Source organism: Anabas testudineus, chromosome 7, assembly GCF_900324465.2.
Source record: "Anabas testudineus chromosome 7, fAnaTes1.2, whole genome shotgun sequence".
NCBI classification, from domain to species: Eukaryota; Metazoa; Chordata; class Actinopteri; order Anabantiformes; family Anabantidae; genus Anabas; species Anabas testudineus.
The window spans coordinates 5,699,228-5,723,047 of record NC_046616.1 but is presented as its reverse complement, the minus strand read 5'-3'; the positions used below and the strand labels follow the sequence as shown (position 1 = coordinate 5,723,047).

Below are 23,820 nucleotides of genomic sequence, written 5' to 3'. Positions count from 1 at the left end.
CTTGAGGAAATCACTTTGTTCTCGATAGAAATACTCTAGTACTTGTTGTTACATTCACTTCTTTTATTCCAGGTTTAATTCAGGCTAACTGTTTCCACTTGGTTCCAGTCTTTATGCTAAGATAAGTTAGCATCATACTTTTTAATTATACTTTTACAGTTTGTTAGTTAACGCTCAGTTTTCCAAAATACTTTACATTTATTTGAAAAACATGAAACACAATTTAACTGGATTGTCAATATTTGACTCAGTTGTTTTCTATGTTCTTCTAATGTGTGTGCTTGTGAAGTGTGTATTCAATAAATTAGTGTGTTGCCTTCAGGGTCACTGTTAGTCATTAATCGGAGTTGTTAATGGATGTCAAAGCCCTCAGCTTTTCACTACAACCATACATTGAGGGGATCAGGAACAGTGATTTCAGAGTGTTTGTGTTTGTGTGTGTGTGTGTGACAAACGGTGGGTGGGTAGACTCTTACTTGTATCCAGATGGGAACCCGCCGTAGGGCTCAAGGGCACTGCGGCATCAGTGGCACAACAGCACCGAGAGGAGAAGGGAGGAAATGGGAGTCTAAACTCGGCTCTCAAACAGGAAGCCACCCTGGTTCTCTCATTGTTGTGTTTTTATAGACTCGACTTCCTGCCGGCTCGACCGCCCCTATTACCATGGTTACAATCCCCGTTGTTTATGGGATGGATTATACAGATCCAATGGTGGCAAGAAGCTGTTGATGACACTTAAAAGATTGTGCATCAGAAGCAGAAATGTTCTTGTTGAGCAACAGTTCCCTTCAAATGTGGAAAAACTAAATGCACAGCGGTGCTGCTCGAGGTTTAGTGTTTCATCACCTTATTTGTTTCAAGTGCACGTTGCCTGCACGGTTATATGTTCAGATTTTTACTGCATTGTTTCTAATTTAGTTTATCTTTCTCAAGTCAGCTGGTATCCTGCAAAATTCCCAATTTCCTCCAGACAAGGTGCTACTAGTGTGAATGAAGTAATGAAATCAACAGTTTGGTGTTGGGCTGTGTCTACACAGAGAGAGGGAAGGAGGAGAAGAAAGAGAAGGAGTTAAAGAAAAGAGGATGTGGCCAACAGTAAAAGATGACTGGAGGGGAGTGGAGCTCTCCGTCTAATTATAGATCTTGCTGTGAGCTGGTTGATGCAGAAGTGCTACTGGGGTTTTCACATTGCAGGATATTTACAAGACACTCGTGGGTATGTGCCTTTGACTCTGTTTGCTGTTGACTCCATGTGCCTGTGTGTATGTGGGCAGTTTGTTGTCTTTACAGACATTTAGATCTAACCTGTTGTATGAAACTCCACAGACCATCTTGTGCACTGCTGTGGTCTGTGTTTGTGAGCGTGATAAACTGTAATGACTGAGTCTCATCAAGCCAGTGTGGAGTTAAACAACAGAGAGAGAACAGACAAGACGGTAAGAAAGAGGGATTTTCTCACTTGTTCTCTGTTCCTTGACTCTGATATGCTACTTATAGCAACACAATGCAAGACTTGCATTCTGTGTGTGTCTGTGTGTGTCTGTGCGTGCGAGTTTGAGAGCTCGCTGACCTGACAGACAATGGTCCTGGATGTTTATGGAAACTCAGCGAGGACTTAGGAAACTGGACCCACGCTGCATTATACATCAGCCTTCCTCTGTTACTGCCATCCACACTCACGCACACAAGCGCATGCACGCACCGTCTCTCAGGCGCTTATATGCACACATAGGTACAGATGCCCAACATCTCTGCTTCTGTTATCCTTTCTTTTTTCTTTCACCACATCATTCATCGTGATTTCCATACCAACAGTCGCTGGAAATTGTTCTGCAGGAGCGGCTGCAGCTGATCTGTGCTATTGTAGTGTTTGTTTTAGGATTATTACTAGTTGTGTTTGTTTTATTATATAGGTACAGCTGTATTAACCCTGTTCCAGGTGACCTCTCTGTGAATGTGTTATTTTTGCATGTCTTCTTATTTTGGTATCTGGATATATCCTGCCACGATAAATTAGGATCAGGATATGTACAGTTTAGCCACTTACATAGAGGAGTTTTTAAAAAGCAAAATTTAGTTTATGGTTTGCTAAATAAGGAAGTGAGGAAATAGTAAGATTTCAACAGTGTCCAACTGTTTAACTTTCTAGTAGTCGCCTGTTGAATCATCTGCTCTGTCTCAAATGAAAAAAAGATAATCAACATTAATTATCATTACTTTTTTTGTCATTTATCATGCAAAATGTGAAACATTTGCTAGTTCCCACTATTCAAATGGAAACATTATCTGTTTTTCGCTTTTGTTTTGCATCATTATGACCTTAAACATTTTTTACATTTTTTGGTTGGAGACTTTTAGACTCACGAGGACATAATATTTCAGTCATGGCAAGAAGTGACCCGAGACCAGACCAATTTAAATGCAGTTTTTATTTATTTATTGGGAAAGTTGTGCAGGCAACTCCACTTGCCTACTTGCTTAAGAACAGTCAGACTTGAACCTGCAGCACTGACCCTGTGTTTGTTTGCTTTAGATGAAATAGGAACTGTTTTCTTTGGCAAAAAGCTGGGAAGACATGCTGCAAACTTGGATCAGAAAAACTTTAGGGGTAAAAAAAAACAAACGCATACACATGCAAATATCCACCCACACAGACAAATATGTTGATTTGCGGATTGTTTTAAGTAAATACTTTTTGAATTGACACACACAAACATGGAGATTATAATAGCACAGATACATTCCTCTGAAGGCCTGAGGAGAATGTGAAGGGAGTGATGGAGTCAAGAGGAGAATGCTTGACTTTTTCAACAGTGTCATGGTGTTCTGTCAGACCTTCTATTCATACTTTTTTTCATCTGCTCTTCCTCTTCCTCAAACATTTAATAACTCTGCTTATGTCTTTCCCCTCATCTGAAGGGGCTTTTATTTGCATGGAGGTTTTTTAACACTCTCACAGACACCCTGAGGTAATTATATCTTTATCTTCTGAAAGTAGCTGTTGCTAATAAAAGGTGATTTAGACACACTTATGTGCACAGTACAGTCAAAACAGAAGGCGGCGTTTCTATATTTGGATGTGTGACAAGACACAAGGTGGTGGCGTCTGCACTGAGTAGCTGGTTGTTGACTTTGCACGCCGTGTCACTAGTGGCACAGTGCTGGCTGTCAGCTCCTCTTCAGTGTGCAGTGAGTGACTTGAGTGAGACTTATCTGCATGTTGTTAAGGCTTGCTCTTCAGCTCACTTGTTTCCTTTTCGTGCTTCTCTTTATTTGTTTGTGTTGCCTCGGTTCTCTCACACTTTGTGATATGTTATATCCTAGATATTGTGAAATAGAAAGAGAGAGAGACTTGTATACGTTCTTGTCTTACCTGTAGAACCAGTCTTGATCAAGCAGAGCACATGTTCACAATGACAGAAAAGTAAAGCGATAATAATTAGGATGAAATTACCCAAATGTCAAGCTGTGGAATGAAGACATAGCCTCTGTCTTTCTCTCTCTCTCTCTCTCCCTGTCCCTTTCGAATGTTTATCTCTATGGAAAGCCTGTACCTAATCTATGTAACCTTTGAAATAAATCATCGCTCTCCTAACTGTCTCTGAAGCCAGACAGGCTGTGTCATACTTTGTCGTTGGTGATTTCCATAATGATACGCTGAGACACACACACACACACACTCACACACACACACACACACACACACACACACACACACACACACACACACACACACACACACACACAGATGTTTTCCTGTGCCTTCTTACTGGAGATAATTCACTGCACTGTGCTGCTGTTAATTACTTAGTTTTAGTAAAGATGACTATGGACGATCCCCAGTTTTGTCCAACAACTGAACATCCTATACACATATCCTGTCATTTAATTACACTGACATTTCTAATGAGGGGAGCTCAAACAAAGACTCCTTTAGGAAAAAACGAAATTTACCTTTATTAAAATTTCAGTTATTTTAGTACGTGATTCCCCGGCTCTGCTCGTGCAGGCCGAAACCAAATTATTTAAATTAAACCAATAAAGATTAAACCAAGATTTTCTCAGTGTGAAAAGTAGATGTAACGAACTTTAACGTAATATCACTAAATATCATCATCATGTTTTCATGTTGTATAACATGGTGATTAGAGGTGAGATAAACAGGAGAATGTCTCAAATAAAGTTTCTTTAATTTACATGTGTTGTTACCGTGTGTGTGTGTGTGAGTGTGTCAATAAAGAGTACATTAACATGGCCTATGCGACAGTAGGGAGCTAGGGAATGCATTATGTCAATGAGTGTCCTCACACTGACTGCCATACAGTGTGTGTGTGTGTGTGTGTGTGTTTGTGGTTTTCCCTGTAGACACAAAAGACTCTGTGTAGGTAAATGTTCAACCAGTGTGTGTTTTGCTATTTATAACCCAAGGAAGGCAGAGGGGAAAAAAGAAACTGGTGTTCCCGACTGTGTGTGTGTGTGTGTGTGTATGTGCTGTAGGAGCCTTTGTTTCCTTGTATAAGCATGTTCTGCTCTCCTTTTCCTCAGAATAATAGCCTTGTTATTCCGAGCTGTCATTACAGAGTGTGTGTGTGTGTGTGTGTGTGTGTGTGTGTGTGAGTGAGTGTGTGTTTGTGTGTTTGTGTTTGCCAAGGGATTTCTGTTATTCCAGCCATGGTCGGCATTCAGACAGTCTCTCTGCATTCATGCCTCCTAATATGGAGGAGGAGAACTCACACAAACACTCAAATGTTTGTATTTCTATAATAGTGAGGACATTTATTGGCATAATGCAGGTCCTGACCCCTTAATCCGAACCTTAACCGTCATGACTTATCCTATTCCAGTTCTAACCCCAGTGTATCCAAGTGTTGGGCTTCAAAAAACCCTTTTAAAAGAGTAAAAGTAACAACCAGTTAAAACCCATATTCTGTTCGATTCGATTCCCTTTCACCAAATTTCCAGTGCTGCCGCTGGCATCAGGCCAAATCTCTGTATGAATGACATTTACACCACACACTGCAGCCTGACATCTGAACACCAGGCTCAACAGTGCCGAGATGATGTCACAAGTCATTTCAAGGCTTGCTATGTGTGCGTATATTTGTTTTTAGGGGTTGTGTATGCGGGCTTTTCTTTGTATATTAATAAATGTGGGTCCTTATACAGTATCTGCAGGAGAATGTGTTATTTGATTGTGCTCGTGTCTATATTAGTGTGTGGTAGAACACATGAATGTCTGTATGTGTTTACAGCTGTGCTATTGTGTGAGTCAGTGTGCATATTTTTGTGAATATGCAAGTGCATCTGTGTGTGTGTGTGTGTGTGTGTGTGTGTGTGTGTGTGTATGTGTGTGCGCACAAATATGTGTGAATGTGTCTCATAGACAGAATCCACCCCCAGCCTTTTCCCAAGCTGTTCCTTTCCTGGATCCTGTTTTTAGCGCTGGATGAAGCAATCTTTCCCATTGACTCAGCCATGCAATGCAAATAGCTCCAGCAGCATGCAAAGAGCATGGAAATGCACGTGCGTGTGTGTGTGTGTGTGTGTGCACATGTACAGTAAGAGACACAGACACGCAAACAGAGTTTAGTTTAGAGTCAGAACACAAAAAGACTTGTCATTGTGTGTGTGCATAGTACAAGATTAGATGTTAGCTAAGGGAGACCCACATACAGCTGATATGAGCTGTATGATATCCACCCACTCTGCGTACATAAAGCTTCCCATTTATATAGTTTGATCTCTCGTTCTAAAAAAATAATTGTGGTTGGGTAAAAACTAAACTTCGTGTTTTCACCTGCACACTAGACCACTTAATAAACTTGAATAAGCAGCTGTAAGTTTGTGGTGCAGTACTTTAAGGTGTGGTGTAGTGTGGGCTTGGCACTGACATGCACTGTAATGCACATAACCTTTATTCATGTTCTATTATACAGTACAAAAACTAAAAAATAACAAAATATTGCGGGTGGGCCGCCACATTGTACATGTTGTAATAACGATATTTGGTTTTCTGTTCATATTAGTGTCTGACTTCTGCACTGGCTAGTCAGCTCTCATTTAATTTTACATACTGAATAGCCTTTTCCACCTACCACTGGTCTCTGCTCTATAAAACCACAATAGTTCTCAAAACACTGATTAATTCTGCCACTGTTTGCACATGATGAGTGTTTTTCAGGTACAGTTTCCCACGGGGTATTCTGTAAATCAGCTGTTCTTAGCGGGGATTAAGCAAATTGACGCTTCTGTCCTCTCCCTCCCCCCCTCCCCTCACCCCTGTCTTTTTCCCAGATTCCTCAGTGGCGGTGCCGGTGTCGTGTGCAGCCTTGTTTCCCATGGACCTCAGGGTGGGAGAGCGGGGCATGCGCCCTGGTTCGGACACGGCGCTCCTCACCCCGCTGCACCCGCCTTTACTCCTGTCCCCATTCTCCTCTCAGCCCTGCACCTCCTTCTCCCAGCAGCAACTGCACCAACAAATCAGGGTAAAGGACTAAAAACACAGACGGTCTTGTGCAAGATTAATGCAATATTAACAGTTTAAATGAAGACCTGTACATTGTCTAGTGTGTTTTCTTATATATTGATCTTACATAAGAATTAGTTTTATATGTTGTGAAATAAATGGATGTGTGTATGTGGGGTGGGTAGTTTAATATGGAGCAGAGGAGAAGAGAGCAGGAGCATCACGAGAAACAGCAGGAGCTGCAGCAGCTGAAACACAAGGACAAGAGTCAACAGAGTGAGTTCATTCACACGCACACATTAAAAGTCAACTTCACCAACATGTTACTACAAGTTTCACTTCAGACTTTTTTTCACTGAACTCTATATAAAGTTATTTCAGTGTCTTAAAATAATTAGAGTGCTGATCCTGGCCAGAGAGAAAAGTTGCGGTGCAGGACGAACAACGTTACAGCACAAAGCAAACTGCAACGTGTTTACTTTGAAAAGAGAGCTAAATATAGCCCAACAAGTGGAGCTACAAAAGTGTTAAGTATAGCTTTAGGCCGGGCAGATAAAGTCATTAGATCAATATTGACTTGATCCTTCTGTCATCTCTGTGTGCACACATTTGCACACACACGAGCACACAGATAGCAGCGGATATATGCATGCATGACATATTTGCAGGCTGGGCCTTTCCCTGCTCCTCCTTTTTTATGAAGAAGCAGTTGGTGAGTGCTTGTGCGTTTTTTTAATTGGTTGCTTGGGCGTTCATTTGCAGGTGCTGTGGCAAGTTCCCTGGTGAAACAGAAACTGCAGGAGGTGATTCTTAAGAAGCGTAAACACTTGGCTCTTGAAAGAACCAATTCCAACAGTCTGAGTGCGGCTCCTGTAGCATACAGGTGACATAAACTAACACACACACACACACTCATGCACAGAAGAAGTGGGAAATTATAAAACTGTAATTATGCCTCAAGAACAAGTTAATTATACTGCATCTCAAAATATGCTACACATGAATAATTCAAACAATAAACAACCCTTTGAGTCCTTGTCAAATCTGTGAAATGCACTTCTATCACATGTGGTATACCTATTTGGTTAAATTGTTGTATTTCTATTGTGTTTGTGTGCATGTTTTCCCAGAAATCTGGGCCCAGACCCAAGTGTATCCACCCAGCCTCTGGTCTCATCTCCGTCACAGCCTTCCTCTGAGGGTTCAGAAGGGACACCATTACGCAGAGCAGGTAAAACATCTGACATTCACCATCACCCTTTGTCCAGAGGCACAGACTGAAGTAGCACAATGTAAAAGTCCAAAGAAAATATGACAGCACCAGCACAATGAAGCCAGAGCGAATGTTTATGGATTTAGCTGTAAAAAATGGATCACACAGAAAGAAACTGACACATTTTTATGTTCTTACTTGAATCCAGTCACTGATTTTTGTTGTAATCTAAGTTTAATGTCACTAATAAAACACACGCTTTCTCCTTCCTACTGTGTTGCTTTAATTCGTTAGCATCGGAACCCAATCTGAAAGTGAAACACAAGCTGAAGAAACACCTGAACACCCGCAAGAGCCCACTCACTCGCAAAGAGAGTGCTCCTCCCACTGTCAAGCACAGAGTACCTGACACACTGGGTAACTAGACACACACAGAAAGATTTCCAAGTCTGTTATTATAATATAAATTGAACTATGACTAAGAAGCAGAATACTGCTCCAAACTCATCCGCTGCCCATTTTTTTTCCAGACTCATCCCCCAGCAGCAGTAGCACTCCAGTCTCTGGCTGTAGTTCTCCTAATGACAGTCTGCCCAATGAGAACGGACTACTGCCATCTGCAGGCGGTCTCTCACACGAGGTTAGCAAAGAGATGCATACACTGTGCTGTGCTTTCCTAATATTAATACAGTAAAACCAAATATCTGTTTTATACCACCACCTTTATGGTTAAAGGTTTTACACACACAGAATAGATAAAAGATAGAAATGCTGCCTGCTCGTTCTTACTGTTTAGAGATCATCTTCAGTCTTAGAGATGGAGGCATGAGAATTTCCAACAAGTAGGAACATGGTCTGCTGGAAAACAAATAAGACACTTGTTGTTTCATGTGCATGAGCTGTGCTGAGACACCCAATAATGACATGTTTAAAGCAATGACACCAGCCTGTCAGCTGTTAATGGATAATTAATTTAATCACGGGAAGCTTGAACCGAGCAGCCTCTCTCACACCTGTTGTAGATGTTTGACTCATGATTCCCTGTGTGTCGGGACAGCTCAGGACAAAACACTGGTTTAATTAGAGTACACTGGTTTAGATTACTGTAGATTTACATTTTGTAATCACTGACATTTGGTCACTGCAGTAGAAAGTATTAAGAGCTTTTAGCAAATGCAAACTGTGCATATATAGCAGGGGGGATCATGGAGGGTCGTGCAATTAATTCATTTGATTGTTTTCAGGCCCAGAAGCTGCTGCTCAGAGATGGCACTCTGTCTAACTTCACCATTCAGAGTCCCTCCACTCTGCCCACCATTACGCTGGGACTTCCAGCCAACGCCAGGGTAAAAACCAAACGGCTGCATTTTCTTTTTTTTTTTTATTTATGTGTTTTATTTGTATTATATGTAAAATTTGCAGTGGCTGTTTTTTCTCTAACACAACTTGCAAAGGTTGCACATTTAAAGCGGTCGTCTTTGTATTATAAGGGAAGTAAATGCTATTAACCGATTCCTATGTAAAATAGTAATAAACAGGTTTTCAAGGCTCAGTGGTAGACAAAATAACTTTTAATATACAGTACGGAACAGTTATAAATCTCAACTCAATGAGATAAATGAATAAACATCTACCCCCCTAATATCCTGTATTAAACAAGAAGTACATTATATCAAATAAAGGAAGTATGATGTTCTTAAAATGCTGTTTCATTGACATAGAATTTTTAATTTAAGAAGTTGGAGTTTTTTTCTTGTCATAACTGCTACATGAAAGATTTGTGTCCTCAATATCAAAAATAAAACTGATGTTTTATTTTACGTCAGCCTTCTGTGAGGGAACTTAACGCGTTGCTGTTTGACTGTGTGTGCAGGCTGAAGGAGAGCTGTCCTCTCTGAAGGTTGGTCGGGTGCCTGTAGTTACAGCCGGCGGCTCACCAGTCTTCCTCCCCTTGAGCAGAGAGGACCAGACTGGGCAGCTGAACCCTCACCTGCCTGTTATCATCTTAGAGCCGACCAGACTGGTTCAAGCCCCGCTTCTCACTGGTGAGACATCAACACACAATTCTATAGACAACTACATACATACAAACGTTGCATATGTGCATGCATGTGTGGTTGTGAAAACCTCCACACCAAAGGATGTTGAAACACTGATAAGCTAATTTTAGTTTTACACGCTGTAACTGATTCATATCTCAGACCAGGACTGCATCACACACAAAATCCTGCAAAGACTGCAAAATGCATATATTCAAGATATAGAAGAGCATTAAATTAACACATTTATATATATATATATATGAAGCAACATAGAGAGTTTAAGGAAGCAGGGCTTTTTTATTCTGTCTACAGTGTTAGAGCACCATCCGGTGGTGACTTTACTAATAGTAACTTCAGCTTTGTAACACAGTGACTTCAGAAAATCTATTTATATGCTATAAAATTGGAGCCAAACAACATCCTGAATTTGACACTGAAGTCGCAGTTTTTATGTCTTTATTTGTTTTTGCTCACATAAACTAATTACTCACCTGCTCCTCTTTCTTCCTATCACTCTGCAGTTCCAAGCCTAGACTCTGTCTCGCTACAATTTGCATCCCAGTTAGACCACCTATCTCCTGGAGGCGCTCAGCCCCACAAGCCTCTGAGCAGAACACGCTCTGAACCGCTTCCCCAGAGCCCCAGGACCCTTCACACACATTTCCTTCAACAACAGCACAACACACAATTACTGGAGAGGCTTAAACAGCAGACTCACCTGGGCAAGGTATGAATACACTCGTGTCTCGTACATTAATTTACATTAACACTGCCTCATTCCTCGAAATCTCTTCCCTAACTATTAACACTATATTTCCTGTATATCAATAGATGCATAAACCGGAATTATAAACATGTATTTCTGCTAACGTAAATGTGTTTTTATGTGCATATGCAGCTAATGTCTAAGTCCAGTGAGAAGCCCAGACTGCATCAGATCCCCTCTGAGGATATGGACTCAGAAGATGGTGGCGGGACATCGCCCACAGAGCCGACCTATCAGAGCAGAGCGAGGGCAGATTCACTGAGGGAAGCAGAGCCCACGGCATCTAAGAACCACGAAGAGCAAATAAACCTGCAGCACGCACTCATACTCAACCAGGTTAATATACTGTAACACAAGTTGCACTGACCCATGTCTGCCCACATAAGTAAAACTGCAAAAGTCCTGTAGATGGCAGCCTAACACTTCTAAACACAATTCAAGTAGCAGTCGCAACAACTACTCAGCCTATTTCAGCATGATGTGATGACAGGGCGCGTGCACTTTATGTCCAGTGGTTACTATTTTAAGATTTAGTCAGTTATTGATATACGAAATGACCTGGTCAGTTGTCAGACTTTGGTATCAGAAGGAAAAAGAGAGTTTTATATTGAAGGAAGATGCTCAGGTGCAGAAAATAAGACTGAAACATTACTGTAAGGAAGAAGTCAGAGTTAAACATGACTTCCAGACTCAGCTGTATAGTTAGTTAGACAGACCCAGATTCCCCTTGTTAGTATGCGCCAGATTGGAGGAAATAAAAAATAAATAAAGCAGAATTATTTTACATTAAGCGGAAGGAAGAATCAACCAAGAATACAAATCATTCAGTGAGTTTTGAAGGGATGTACAGCTGTGTGCCACGTGCGTAGAAATGGAAATGAATCATATGAGGACGGATATTAGCTTAAATTCTCCAGTTCAGAGAAAGATCTCCTGCTTTCCCTAGTTCCTATTTTACACTTTCCTCAGCAACACTTTTTCTTTTCTTTTTTAAGGTTTATGATATTTATATTGAAATATCTGTGACTTCATCACCCCTTCCCTTCCTCCTTTTTTTTAGTCATTGCTATGGGAACAGCAGAAGCAGCTGCAGCAGCTGCATCGACAGATGGAGACCCTGGCAGTACCCATGTTACGCAGCAGTGGTGGAGTTAGTAGCGTGTTGGGTGTCCATCGACCACTGTCGCGTACTCAGTCATCCCCAGCATCTACTTCGCTGACGCTGCCAGAGAAACCTCTGAGCTTGGCTGCACAGGATACAAGCAGCAAACCACGCTTCACCACTGGTGAGTTAGAAATGTATGCAGTGTTGTAGCGAGGTATTTATTTGGTTTATGCAGTAAATGTTTCAGGTGGCCTAATGGTCACAGTCGTGTTTGTGTTTATATGCAGGTCTGGTGTATGACTCTCAAATGCTGAAGCATCAATGTACATGTGGAGACAACAGCAGTCACCCAGAGCATGCTGGGAGAATACAGAGCATCTGGTCCCGACTGCAGGAGAGAGGCCTTAGGGGGCAGTGTGAGGTACATCATGACACACATTCATGCTAATTTGCTTAGATACTGATGTTGTCTCTGAATTAGCACTCTAAGTCGAATTGTAATAGACGCTATTTAAGTAAGGATTTAATTTTTTATGTTTGTAGAGTGCTCGACTTTTAATATACACAAGATCCTGTTTTCAAAAACAGGATCCAGCTTTTTGTCAAACACTTTTGTTTCTTATGTTATATTTTATCCTAATGCATGGGAATGGGAAGTAAAATAAAAATGTTGCCTATACAGAGTATTCGGGGTCGTAAAGCCACTCTAGAGGAGCTGCAGTCAGTCCACACTGAGCGTCATGTGTTGCTGTATGGCACCAACCCGCTCAACAGACTCAAACTGGACAACCGCAAACTGGCCGGTATGCTACACATCAGACTGATATTTGTCCTTTAACTATGTTAATTATGTTGAAACTGATGTGAAGATATGTTTTTATGCTATGAATAATCTAACAGTTACACCGGAGGAAAACTTTTTTATTTTTCTGTGTTTCTGTTTTCTCAGGAATCCTCTCTCAAAGAATGTTTGTGATGTTGGCATGCGGGGGAGTCGGGGTAAGAGAAAAGATCCGCACACTCGCACACATATTTTGATCATAATTCTCCACAGCTCTTAATGGAAGCTACACAATACACCACGCTCACTGCATTGATGAAAGATGATATTGTTTCAAAGGAGAGCATCAAAGACAAGTGACAGAAAATTACAAGACACCGAGAAAGAAAGACAGGATATTAAAGAGTAAGAGAGAGTTGGCCTGGTCCTATGGTAACGTTTGCCTGACAGTCTGTGTCGGACCATGACATGTCAGAGTAATGAGAACAACATGTCCATGACCGTGGATAAAAGAAATGCCTCAGATTTCATTGTCCGAGCCAGATGGACACTAATGGAAGTTTGCGAACAAACAGAAGAGAGAAAGAACAGAATGGAAACGAAAGCGATCAGCAAATATGGATGTGGACTTGAAAGGGGAGAGTGGAACCGACATTTTTACTCTTGAGTGGCAGCTGTGCATTCATCTCCAGATCAAGTCATCACTTTAGTTTTTGTCCCAGTGTTTCCATTTTAGAGCAGATTAACAAAGCAGTGAATGAGTCTTCAGTCTTTTACTCTGTTTTTACATCTTTTGTCTGTTGATTGTAGGTTGATAATGACACCATCTGGAACGAGTCACACACCTCCACGGCGTCACGCATGGCTGCAGGCAGCGTTGTCGAGCTGGCCTTCAGAGTGGCCAAGAGAGAACTAAAGGTGAGAAGCTAAACCCTGCAGCTGTTCTACAGCAGGGATGGGAGAGTGTCAGCGAGACAAGGAGCCAGCTGCGGCCATAAGAGACCACTAAATGGAATTATAGTTGTGGATGCGTTGTGTTGCTTTAACCCAGGTTTTCATCCCATTTCAGTAGCAATTTATTGTTTGAGTTATTCCCCTTACTTAATATCACCACTATCATCATGAGGCACTGAGTAATGTACAAAAAGTCTTATTCCAAAAACATGGAAGTCAAGACTCACCGCAGACTTGTACATGATTGTATCAACAGTTTACGCCACAGGAGAATATGAAACCAATCGTTTGCCAAGAAGTGTTAAAGTGCAGACAATGAATGGAAAGAAACATTTAAATTATAATAATATAAAGTATTACTGTCATGATGTCTCCAAACAAACACGTATAGACTTAATAGATTCTGACATAATTTATTGCAAAGTGGATGCTGGAGTACAGCTTTTCAGTCACTGTGTCATGGATCAAAAACAACTTTGGGAACGTTGAGTTACTGTGAAGTAGTTCTGGAGTTTGTATCCGCAGCTACCAGCGCTTTGTGTCTGTATGACAACCACGAAGACTTCAAAGATGAATGGCTTTTAACTTTTCTTCTTACAATGATTCAAAGTCTGGGACAAACATGAAGTTGTTCTTTTTTTATTCAAATTGGTCAAATGTAAATATACCTCTGGAAAAACATTTTACCCTAAAAAACAATACAAAACAAAAGGGGAAAAAAAGCAGACAGGCGGAGAATGAAAAACAGTTCGCACCACCCTAAGGCTCAGTGTGTACTAAGTAGTGCTGGTACACAACCAAAACGACAAGACAGCTTGAGAATATCTCCAATGTTCCTGAATATTACTTTAAAAGACTATTTTATAGCCATTTTTTAAATTATAAGGATTATATGTAAAAAAAAAAACAAACTGTGAAAACACAAGTTACTACCTAGTGTTTCTTTTTGCTAAGCAATTTCGGAATTGTCTGTTTTCTTCATTGATTTGAGACTAACAGCTGTGTATTTTTCTATATACATCGTAAATGCTTATACAATTGAAAGTAAATGTTATTTATGTCCGCTGACATAGCGATTAATAGAGTTTTCTTCTCCTGCACAGAACGGCTTTGCTGTTGTCAGACCTCCAGGCCATCATGCAGACCCCTCCAATCCAATGTAAGTGTGTGTGTGTGTGTGTGTGTGTGTGTGTGTGTGTGTGTGTGAGTCACAACAGCCTTACCACAGTAGGTTTTCCTTTTCTTGCTGCGCTGTCAGCAGCTTCTCTGTGGAGATTATTTATGAAGTGGTAAGGAGAATACAACATAAGGAAGAAGGAAGATGAATACTTTTAGTCTGTTTTTCTGTTTTACTTTTTTATGGCGTGGCGTACTTATCGTCTTGTCATTTATCTTGAGCACAATCCTAAGCAGCTACTATGCATTTTACACTTTCGACACGTAGCTGCGGCAGCTCATCAACAATGAGTGCAACATGAAAATGAGCTCAAGTTTCAAGACTCTGATTTACAATAAAGACAACTACAGAGCCAGAGAGCCTTTCCAAACATCTCGTGACTAATACATCACTCATGAATACGTGAAGGGGACTAACAAGCTGTAGTGCTTAAGTTTATTTCTTCCTCTCAAATTAAATGATTTTTCTCTGTCTCTTTTTTTTTTACGTCCACCATGTCTGTCTTTACAGGGGTTTTTGTTACTTCAATTCAGTGGCTATAGCCGCTAAGCAGCTCCAACACAAGCTCAGTGTCAGCAAGATCCTCATTGTTGACTGGGTAAGAATGCCTGTTCACTCTGGCCTCATACTCATATTTTTTATTTTGATAGAAACCCACTGTATTCCTGTAATTCTCTTGCACAACCCAGAGCATGCCTCTAATACTCAATGGTTAGTTTGCATCCTGTGGTAGTGCTGTGCATTAATATGTCCTCCCTCATCCTCATCCTGTTGCTAGGATGTTCACCATGGTAACGGCACCCAGGAAGTGTTCTACAATGACCCCAGTGTTCTTTATATCTCGCTCCATCGCTATGACAATGGGAACTTCTTCCCTGGCAGCGGGTCGCCAACTGAGGTGGGTCATCTGCAGGACACCCAGCAGACATGTTCTGTGTAATAGTAGCACAAAAATGAAGTCAGTTGTAAATCTAATGCTATTTTTTGCTTTTAGGTTGGATCGGGAGCAGGTGAGGGCTTCAACGTGAATGTAGCGTGGACGGGAGGACTGGACCCACCCATGGGGGATGCTGAATACCTCGCTGCATTCAGGTAGAACTACTTGTCCATTTGTAAACAGAAAAACACAAGCATATGATAATTAGAAATGTTGAGACGGTGCGTTAAAACCGACGTTTGTCTGTTGTCACTCACAAAGTGAGGCCAAAACATAAGGAAAGCAGACGGTTCAGCTTTCAAACAAAAGTAGCCTACACTCGGTTCGCTCGACAGTACAAATTGTTTTGTCATGTCCTGTGTTTCGCTTTGTTATTGATCAGGATGAGGATATTCAGTGGAGCTGTAATCAGACAGTTTCTCTCATTTCTTTTGAACTTAGCCACAACAAACATTTAAGCTGTTGAGAGGCTCTGCTTCACATCGCCTCTGACGTACTTCTTGCGTAATTAATAATCCTTGTCATTTGGAGAGCATGTGTCTGGCGCTCCCGATTTCCAATAACATCAGATGTTTTACAGTAAATGGTCTCCAGGTCTTGTGTTTGACAGGGTGCAGACTGTTACTTCCTGCTGGTGGGTTGGATAATTGTTGTTGGTGGGTGTTTTGTACTAATAAAGTTTCAGTTGTGTGGGATTTTTGGTTGTCTGGTGCAGCCAACCCCAAGGAAACTGTGGCAACAGTATGGTTACTGGAACAGGGACACCGTGTCAAGTGGGGGAGGGGATCCACACATCAGCACACATGTTTATATACAGCACGCAAGCGCAAATACGTGAACTCGCTCACTTACACATCAGGTGGGTGGACCGTGATCGGAAGACAGAATCGTCAAAATGGAAAAATGGGCAGATACAGCCTCAGTGCGTTTAGTTCCTGTTGTTAGTGTGCACGTTGGGGTTATTCAAATGTATTACTGCTCATATAAAGATTTTTAGAGCTCAAAAGGCTGAGACCCTAAGGGAGGTTCCCTTCTGAAGTGTTCTTGAGTAGATCACTGACTCCCTGTCATCTCCAGGTCTGCCTCCTCGTAGAGAGACCCCGACCTTTGACTTTTCTGAGCAGACCTACACTATACAGATTTTTCTCTGAGAATAATTCAAAGCAGAGGGGGGTTATGGACACAGTAACAGTGACATGACAGTGATTGTGCCAACAGGATGATGAGTTTTACAGTGAGGCTGCGCTCTCCAGAGTATGAAAAACATTTGATGTGTACGGATCCATCTGCTCATAATTTTGATTCAGATCTGCCCCCTCTCAGTTTTGGTTGTTATAGAGTGTCGATGTTCTCCAAGTTCAGTACCCAGACAGGGAGGTTTGTTCACTTCAGATATTGATATTATGATAATATATAGAAAAGAGATTTATTTTCACATTCAAAGCAAAACCTGCTTTCAGAAGTATTTAATGACAAAATGGAGTAGAGCTACTTCCCAAAGTCATCAGCTCTAAAAGAATACTGGTGTGGAAGCTGGGATAGGTTACTTATGGCCTTTATGAACTTGAACACCAAACAATTTGTAAAATTAGTAAATGAAAAAAATCCCTTTTTAATGCAGAACAGTTGATGAATTATCATGTTAAGAGCAAAGGTGCAGAGTGAGTCAATAACAACTGCATTTACTGAGGAGGAATAGCAGGTGTTGAGCTGGTTGCAAAGCAAGTTTCTTTAGGGAATGACTTATAATTATTATGATTATCCTGTCGGGGCACATCATCTCTTTTAGACCCCCGCGTCCTGCATCTCTCTGTAGTTAATAGAGTTTTAAATGTTGAAGTGTCTGAGGAAAAACAGAGTATAGGCCATTTAATGCAATATATTTTATGGGTTAAAGTTTGAGTGCTCTGACTTCAGAAGGAGAGCTTTTGATAGATTTTCACCTTACCCCCCCCTCCCTGCTTCCTCTCCTTCCTTGATTGATCTTTAATAAGCTTCCCCTCCTCTCCTCCGCAGTCCCTCCATCCCTCCATCTTTCCATTAGTTTGTCTGTAGTTACTCTCTCGGGGGGAACCATAGCAGCTTTAATGGGTCTACAGGGGTGGTGGAGTTGGGTTTTGCGGTTAGGTGTGCATGTGAGTGAGGGGTGTGTGCATGCGCTGCTTCATATCCAAGTGACTATGATAAAGCTTATGTCTGTGTTGTGAATTGGAATCTGTTATATGTAGTATACAAGCCCAACATCCAACACTCAGCGGTGCAAAAACATAACGCAGTACTTTTCTTTTTGTGTGTTTGCGTCTGTATATGCATGAAAAATGTGTTTCCATGTGTTTTGTGTACATCTTTGTGCTGCCTGTTTTGTGTACCGAACGCTCATGCTGGAATGTGTTTGTGTATTTTTTCCCCTGTGTGTCCTCATTTTTGTCAATGAGCTCATGTCCATCTGCATGCAGTCATGACAGTAGTATGTGTTTGGATATGTGCGTGTGTATATGAAGGGGAGGGAGGAAGGTCTCCAAAGTCCCCAGGCGGAATAATGAAGGTAAATGGATCCCAGATGGACTGTTTTTCCTCTTTTCTCTCTGTTGTCAATGACGTGAGGGGAGTGACAAGCCTCTAATGGGAAACAGACTCGCACACTCCGGCTTTAAACTCTGCCGACAGCATCGAGCCACAGAGTCGAGTCTTTCTGCCCCTCAGGACAGCATCACTCTCTTGCAAACAACAATAGCGTTAAATTAAATCTTCATCTGTTTGAAGTCCCCGAAAAACACTGAGCGACTGTAATAGCTGACAAAACAATATGACTTTGTCAAGCGGTCTGGTCTAACTGCAGTTTCTGCAACTTCACCACAGAAACAATGGTCCTTTGTCAGCCCTGTTTGAGCTGCCGACTTTGGTATCAGCCAAACCTTGGTTTCACTTGTCATGTCAATTACGATTGTAGATTTGTTCGTAAATATTTGTCGTCACTGGGAGACTGCCCAGTTTGGAAAAGCTCAGTTAAATTTGAAAATAACTCAGTTTCGAGAGTTTTCATAAGCATACTGGTGAAAAGAATCCAGTGTCAGTGATGTTTCAGTGGTAATAGATGGTTTTCAATGTGGCAGCTTTTGATAGTTGCTCCGAGGGTTTGACGGCAGAGTTTGGGAACTTTTATAACTTTTCAGCTATTGACCAAAACTACAGATAGGTCTTAAGATAATTGTTGATTTTTAAAATATCCTGAGATTCTGAATTTCATGCTGTCATTGAGACTTGAGTAGGAACTGTTCTGTGACCGCTGTTATTCAACTATTGCTTTTTATGTGACTCTAAAGCCCAGTTTCCTCTCCTTCTATTCTTTGAGTTGTACTATATAATTAAGGCTCAAAGTGCACATTAGGAAAGGAAAACTACAATACACATATAATTTAAGTTGTTGGATTTAGTTTGTCTAAGCAACAGTGCATTACTGACCTCTCTAATGAGTCATTATAAAACAATGGGTGCATGTTACAAGAAGGAGCTCTCATAAACCTGTTGTATGACTGAAAATCAAAATGCTGCAGATGTTTCATTGGCATTAACGTAAAGAAGGAAAATAAATTACACACTGGCATTGTTGCTGGTATTGCTTAGGACAGAACTTGTATCAACCTACTGTGTGGGCAACGAGTTGGACATGCAACTACAAACCTCTTCTCGCTACAGATCCGTAGTGATGCCCATCGCCCAGGAGTTCTCCCCGGATGTCGTTCTGGTGTCGGCTGGGTTTGATGCAGCTGAGGGCAACCCTGCTCCTCTGGGAGGCTACAAGGTCTCAGCCAAATGTAAGCATAGTTCTCTACCACAGACTGCACAGCCTGTCATCCAGCCTTCACCTCAAGGTCTTGTTTTTAGTAAGGGGATGCCCGTAAGAACTTTATATTATGGTATTATGGATATTCAGAGTTATTAATAGATTATTACAGCTCATGTCAAACTCGGATCATAGAGCAGGAGTTGTGCTTTTTAACATACCTCGCTTCATCACTGATGTAACCATAATTATAGTAATTAGTAGTTGGTATGTTCCTGTGGGTAGGATCCACAAGGTAAAAATATACATTTGTTTTTATAGAATATTGGAAATTTTAGCAAACCCCTTTTTTCTTTTTTTTAATCTTGCAGTGAGTGAACTCATGATTGCAGCATACCTGACAAGCTTTATTCTGATTGTTCGCACTTCATCTTAACATCTCTGTTTGTTTTGTTTGTCTGTCCGCCGCAGGTTTCGGCTTCCTGACCCGCCAGCTGATGTCTCTAGCAGGGGGTCGTCTGGTTTTGGCCCTTGAGGGAGGTCACGACCTCACCGCTATCTGTGATGCATCTGAAGCTTGTGTCAGCGCGCTCCTGGGAATCCAGGTAAAGCATGTGGAATAATGCCTGTTGTGTTTATGTTTTATGTTCAGTACTGAAATACTTTTCACGGTTTGTGGAAAGATATGACAGAATTAAGGTGTCTTCATGGCTGCTTCTCTCTGCTATAGGAGGCACTGCCAGAAGAAGTCCTACTTCAGAAGCCAAATGCTAATGCAGTCCACTCCCTGCAGACTGTCATCCAGATACAAAGTGAGCACCACAAAGTCTTTACTGAACTACTCATTTTTTGATGGTTATCTTAATATTTTATTTAATCCTATGGAAGTTGACTGAGTTTCATCTCCATTCTCTTCCTTCCTCGCCTTCTCCTTGCTCTTTCACCTTGCAGGCCAGTACTGGCAAAGTATGAAGTCTCACAGTGGGTCAGTGGGACTGTCTTACCTGGCTGCTCAGAGAAGAGACTGTGAGGAAACTGATGCCGTTAATGCTTTGGCGTCGCTCTCTGTGGGAGTCCTTTCTAACAAGAGGTACTGCACACACATTCTCAACTATCACACTTACCAAACTTCCACAGTTCTCCACTCACACACCTTTTATTTTTTACCTTGCTCTTTAGTCTCTCTGACGAGCCAATGGAGCATGACACTGACTCCATGTAGAAGAATCTGACCCGTCACCTCGCAGGGCTCACTGCCCTTGGATTTCATGTGCAGTTGCATGACCATGAAGGGGAGACATTTGAAATGGGACTCAACCCCATCCATCTGCCTTATTCACACACATGCACATCACATCCCAATGCTGAACCTCTACGGATCTGTCTAAGAGCACCTCAATGCTGACAACCACTCAGCTGAAGCAAACTGCACTACCTGCAGCTGGGAACCTTCTGAATCACCACCAAAGAGCAATACAAGAGGACTTTTTATGTCACCTGACTGACATTGGATTGTGTGTAGATCTACACCTCTGTGATGACCTGTTTAAGAAAAGACAGAATTCAGAGGCAGCTCTGATTCTTCTTGAAGCACTATCTACCAGCAGCTGTTTGTTGCCTTAACTTTGCCTTAATCTAAGGACCAACATCTGGTTTCAGAAGGAAGCTTTGGATTATCAATTCTCTTGTGCAACTTTGCTTCCCGTATCAGGCCTCAAACAACATCCACATGGGACCAAACGGGATGCAGAATGCTGCAGAATGAACGTACTGTATGACATCAGGTTACGCACACATCAGGTGGATAATATGCAGCAATGTTAAAGGATAAATGGCCACATCAAAAAGAGCAAATCTGGAAAAGAGGACACAGAAAAATCTGTTTTAATGATGTCACCATATGCAGTTTAACCACTAAGAGAAGACAACAAGGAACTTGATGGAAACAGACAAAATGAAGACACAAAATGGACATCTGTGGTTTTGTAGAAAACAAAGAAAGGGCAAATGTCCTTGTTGTTTTATTGCACTGTTCATTCCATAATGTGAACCATAAGAAATTCCAAAGCTCTGGGAAAAAAACAACTCTCTCTAGGTTATTTAATAGTTTTTCTTTTTCTTTTGACGATTTGGATGACATGGTGTTGCTATATTTGTTTTTCCCACTTTTGATCTGAGATGTCTTATGAAGTCTCTGACTCACTTTAAGCACACAAATTGGCCGAAATACTGTACCGTTGTATTTCCTTGAAGTCAATCTGGGAAGTCGGACAGATTTTAAGAGCAAGATTATTTGTCACTGCTGTTCAGTGTCTTAGATGTCGCACATACACATACCGACACACGTACAAAGCAACGATGCAAACTATTGATGTACCACTAGTATTGAATACTGTATATTGTTTCAAAGGAGCATTCATTCCACTGTGGCACCACTAAGGACCATCATATTGTTCTATATTAGCAATAATGATAATGCACTTATGGACATCACCCAAAGAAAACTGCCTTAAAACAGCCTGCACTTGGCAATGGGACTGTATGGATCCCACTCAGTGACTCTATGTTTAAAATAAGACAGTTGAACCTGTGGCTTTTGGTGAATATCACATATGCAGACTTTTGTATTCAATTCATTTTAATTATTAGTCCAGTGACCTGGCCTGGTTTGAATGTTATGTTCATTGTCTAAAATATTAGTTTTAGAGTTCCAGGCTTTATCAGACGCTTTGTGTGTTGGGAACTTGAGTGTTTTTCAATATTAGACTCTCTAATGTGCTTAGTAGCAGCACTTCTTGTTATGTTACAGTCAACCAATGTCACAAACACATCAGCCGACCATCTGAGCTGATTTTGTAGTAGAGGTCATTTTAATTATGGAGTTGTAGGATTTTCTGACTGCCGTGCTCTAGGCGCAAGTAAGGGCTCTGCATTACAAATGTAAAAATAACAAGATACTGTTTCCAATTCTTATGTTGTAGATTACAGCTAAATAAATTAATTTGACATAGTGACCTTAACCATAGTGACACTGAAACTCTCTAATGAAACTGAGATAAACGTTAATTCATATTGGACTAATTTGCCAATATTTACATGTCTTTGATTAAAAAATGGCTGTAGAAATTATTGTTTCAGTAGGATCCAGATAAGAAACTTCAGGAGCGGTTTGCTTTAGGACCCTGGGCATAGTCTGCCCAACAGAAGACCTCAGAGCTTTTATATTTTGACAGTTTTATACAAAGACGGTAGAAACCAAAAGAAAAGACCATTTCAGACGTCCCACTGTGGCTCTGCTATTGCTACCAGTAGGAATCATTAAGAAGACGTTGATTGCTATAGGCATCAAGCCACAGAGCTTGTTAAAGGATTGTTATTCCATAACGAGTGCGGCTGAGAAGTGTTTCATTCTTTTACTGTTGTTTTAAGTATTGTTCATAGAAAGTGACAGCATTCAAACAACATGCTGTGGATTTCTTCTACATGTGGTGTCTATGAAGTAAATGTCAGTGTCTGATTGTCAGTGAGTGGGAGTTTGTGTGTGTGAGAGAGAGAGAGAGCATGTGTGCATGCATTTGCAAATAGTGTGTGTGTGTGTGTGTGTGTGTGTGTGTGTGTGTGTGTGTGTGTGTGTGTGTGTGTGTGTGTGTGTGTGTGTGCGCGTGTGTGTGTGTGTGTGTTTGTTTGCGCCTGTTGAAAACTGTAAATGACCTCACCTGTATTATATTCCCGGTGGCTGTTTTTTGTCTTATGTAGAGGCCAGTTTTGCCTTAACTCCTACAGTAATTCCCTTTATTACTGATGTCATTTGTACTTTTTTCTTAAAGAAAGACTCTGTAAATAGAAACTCCAAGACCAAAATACACGTCACACATGTGCCTTCATGCATTCAGTAGTATGTGTATTGGGAACTCTTAAGTAACTGGACTTACAGTAACCCTGTCTCTATAAAGATAAACCTTGAAATCTTTGTTTCATGCTGTTCTTTATTATTTTACCTGTGTGTGTGTGTGTGTGTGTGTGTGTGTGTGTGTTTTCCTCACATTTCCTACTATGTGTATGTATAGAAAGATTGTCTATTTTGTACTGTTATTTTGGTCTTTTCCTCTTGATTAAAAAGTCATTTCCAGTTTTTTCCAGTTTGTTTCTTGTCCCTGTATTAGCAAACTATTTTGCTATATTAACTTCAGCTTTTTAGACACAATGCCTTTAGAAGGAATTGTGTCTTGAGGCTAAATATTGAGGCTAAATTTTAATGCTCCGTATGAAAGGCTCATTGTTGGTCAAAAACATCACCCACATTGAATCTGAACTGCCTGAAAAGTAAACAAAGATGGATGCCGTATGTCAGCCAAAGCTCATCATTTAGGGCAATTAAGCCCAAATGTTTGGTCAGTGCAGTGTTTTTGCCCTTCATATGAGTAATGTTCTAATCATACAGTCTTCTAGTTGTTAGATGTTTCCCTCGTTTTTCATTGTAGCAACAGTAGGCATCATAATATATGTTCTCAAGTAACACATTTGCAGTCCTTAATATAACCTTTTTTATGGTTGTTTTATTTGTCGATTTACATGCACCTGATTAAATGTACAAC

The 23,820-nt window shown here is 41.0% G+C and overlaps 1 protein-coding gene across 6 annotated transcripts in view; it reads left to right on the top strand.

Moving 5' to 3' along the window:
- hdac7a (histone deacetylase 7a) overlaps window positions 1-22,332 on the top strand; it is a 44,177-nt gene extending 21,845 nt beyond the window's left edge. For 3 of the 6 annotated variants that reach the window (XM_026367731.1, XM_026367733.1, XM_026367732.1), the window contains exons 3-26: window positions 6,295-6,485; window positions 6,652-6,742; window positions 7,229-7,349; window positions 7,597-7,697; window positions 7,974-8,096; window positions 8,210-8,319; window positions 8,924-9,025; window positions 9,553-9,724; window positions 10,243-10,448; window positions 10,620-10,823; window positions 11,548-11,773; window positions 11,880-12,013; window positions 12,275-12,395; window positions 12,542-12,591; window positions 13,184-13,291; window positions 14,431-14,486; window positions 15,015-15,102; window positions 15,283-15,402; window positions 15,499-15,596; window positions 19,138-19,256; window positions 19,697-19,830; window positions 19,956-20,037; window positions 20,177-20,315; window positions 20,405-22,332. In XM_026367731.1, the coding sequence (XP_026223516.1) occupies window positions 6,295-6,485; window positions 6,652-6,742; window positions 7,229-7,349; window positions 7,597-7,697; window positions 7,974-8,096; window positions 8,210-8,319; window positions 8,924-9,025; window positions 9,553-9,724; window positions 10,243-10,448; window positions 10,620-10,823; window positions 11,548-11,773; window positions 11,880-12,013; window positions 12,275-12,395; window positions 12,542-12,591; window positions 13,184-13,291; window positions 14,431-14,486; window positions 15,015-15,102; window positions 15,283-15,402; window positions 15,499-15,596; window positions 19,138-19,256; window positions 19,697-19,830; window positions 19,956-20,037; window positions 20,177-20,315; window positions 20,405-20,447 (2,939 nt within the window). In that variant the 3' untranslated portion in view covers window positions 20,448-22,332. Of the gene's footprint in view, window positions 1-1,135; window positions 1,217-1,298; window positions 1,437-6,294; window positions 6,486-6,651; window positions 6,743-7,228; window positions 7,350-7,596; window positions 7,698-7,973; window positions 8,097-8,209; window positions 8,320-8,923; window positions 9,026-9,552; window positions 9,725-10,242; window positions 10,449-10,619; window positions 10,824-11,547; window positions 11,774-11,879; window positions 12,014-12,274; window positions 12,396-12,541; window positions 12,592-13,183; window positions 13,292-14,430; window positions 14,487-15,014; window positions 15,103-15,282; window positions 15,403-15,498; window positions 15,597-19,137; window positions 19,257-19,696; window positions 19,831-19,955; window positions 20,038-20,176; window positions 20,316-20,404 lie in introns of those variants that run through there. The other 3 variants (XM_026367736.1, XM_026367738.1, XM_026367737.1) reach the window with 3 other exon arrangements.
- The last annotated feature ends 1,488 nt before the right edge of the window (window positions 22,333-23,820 follow it).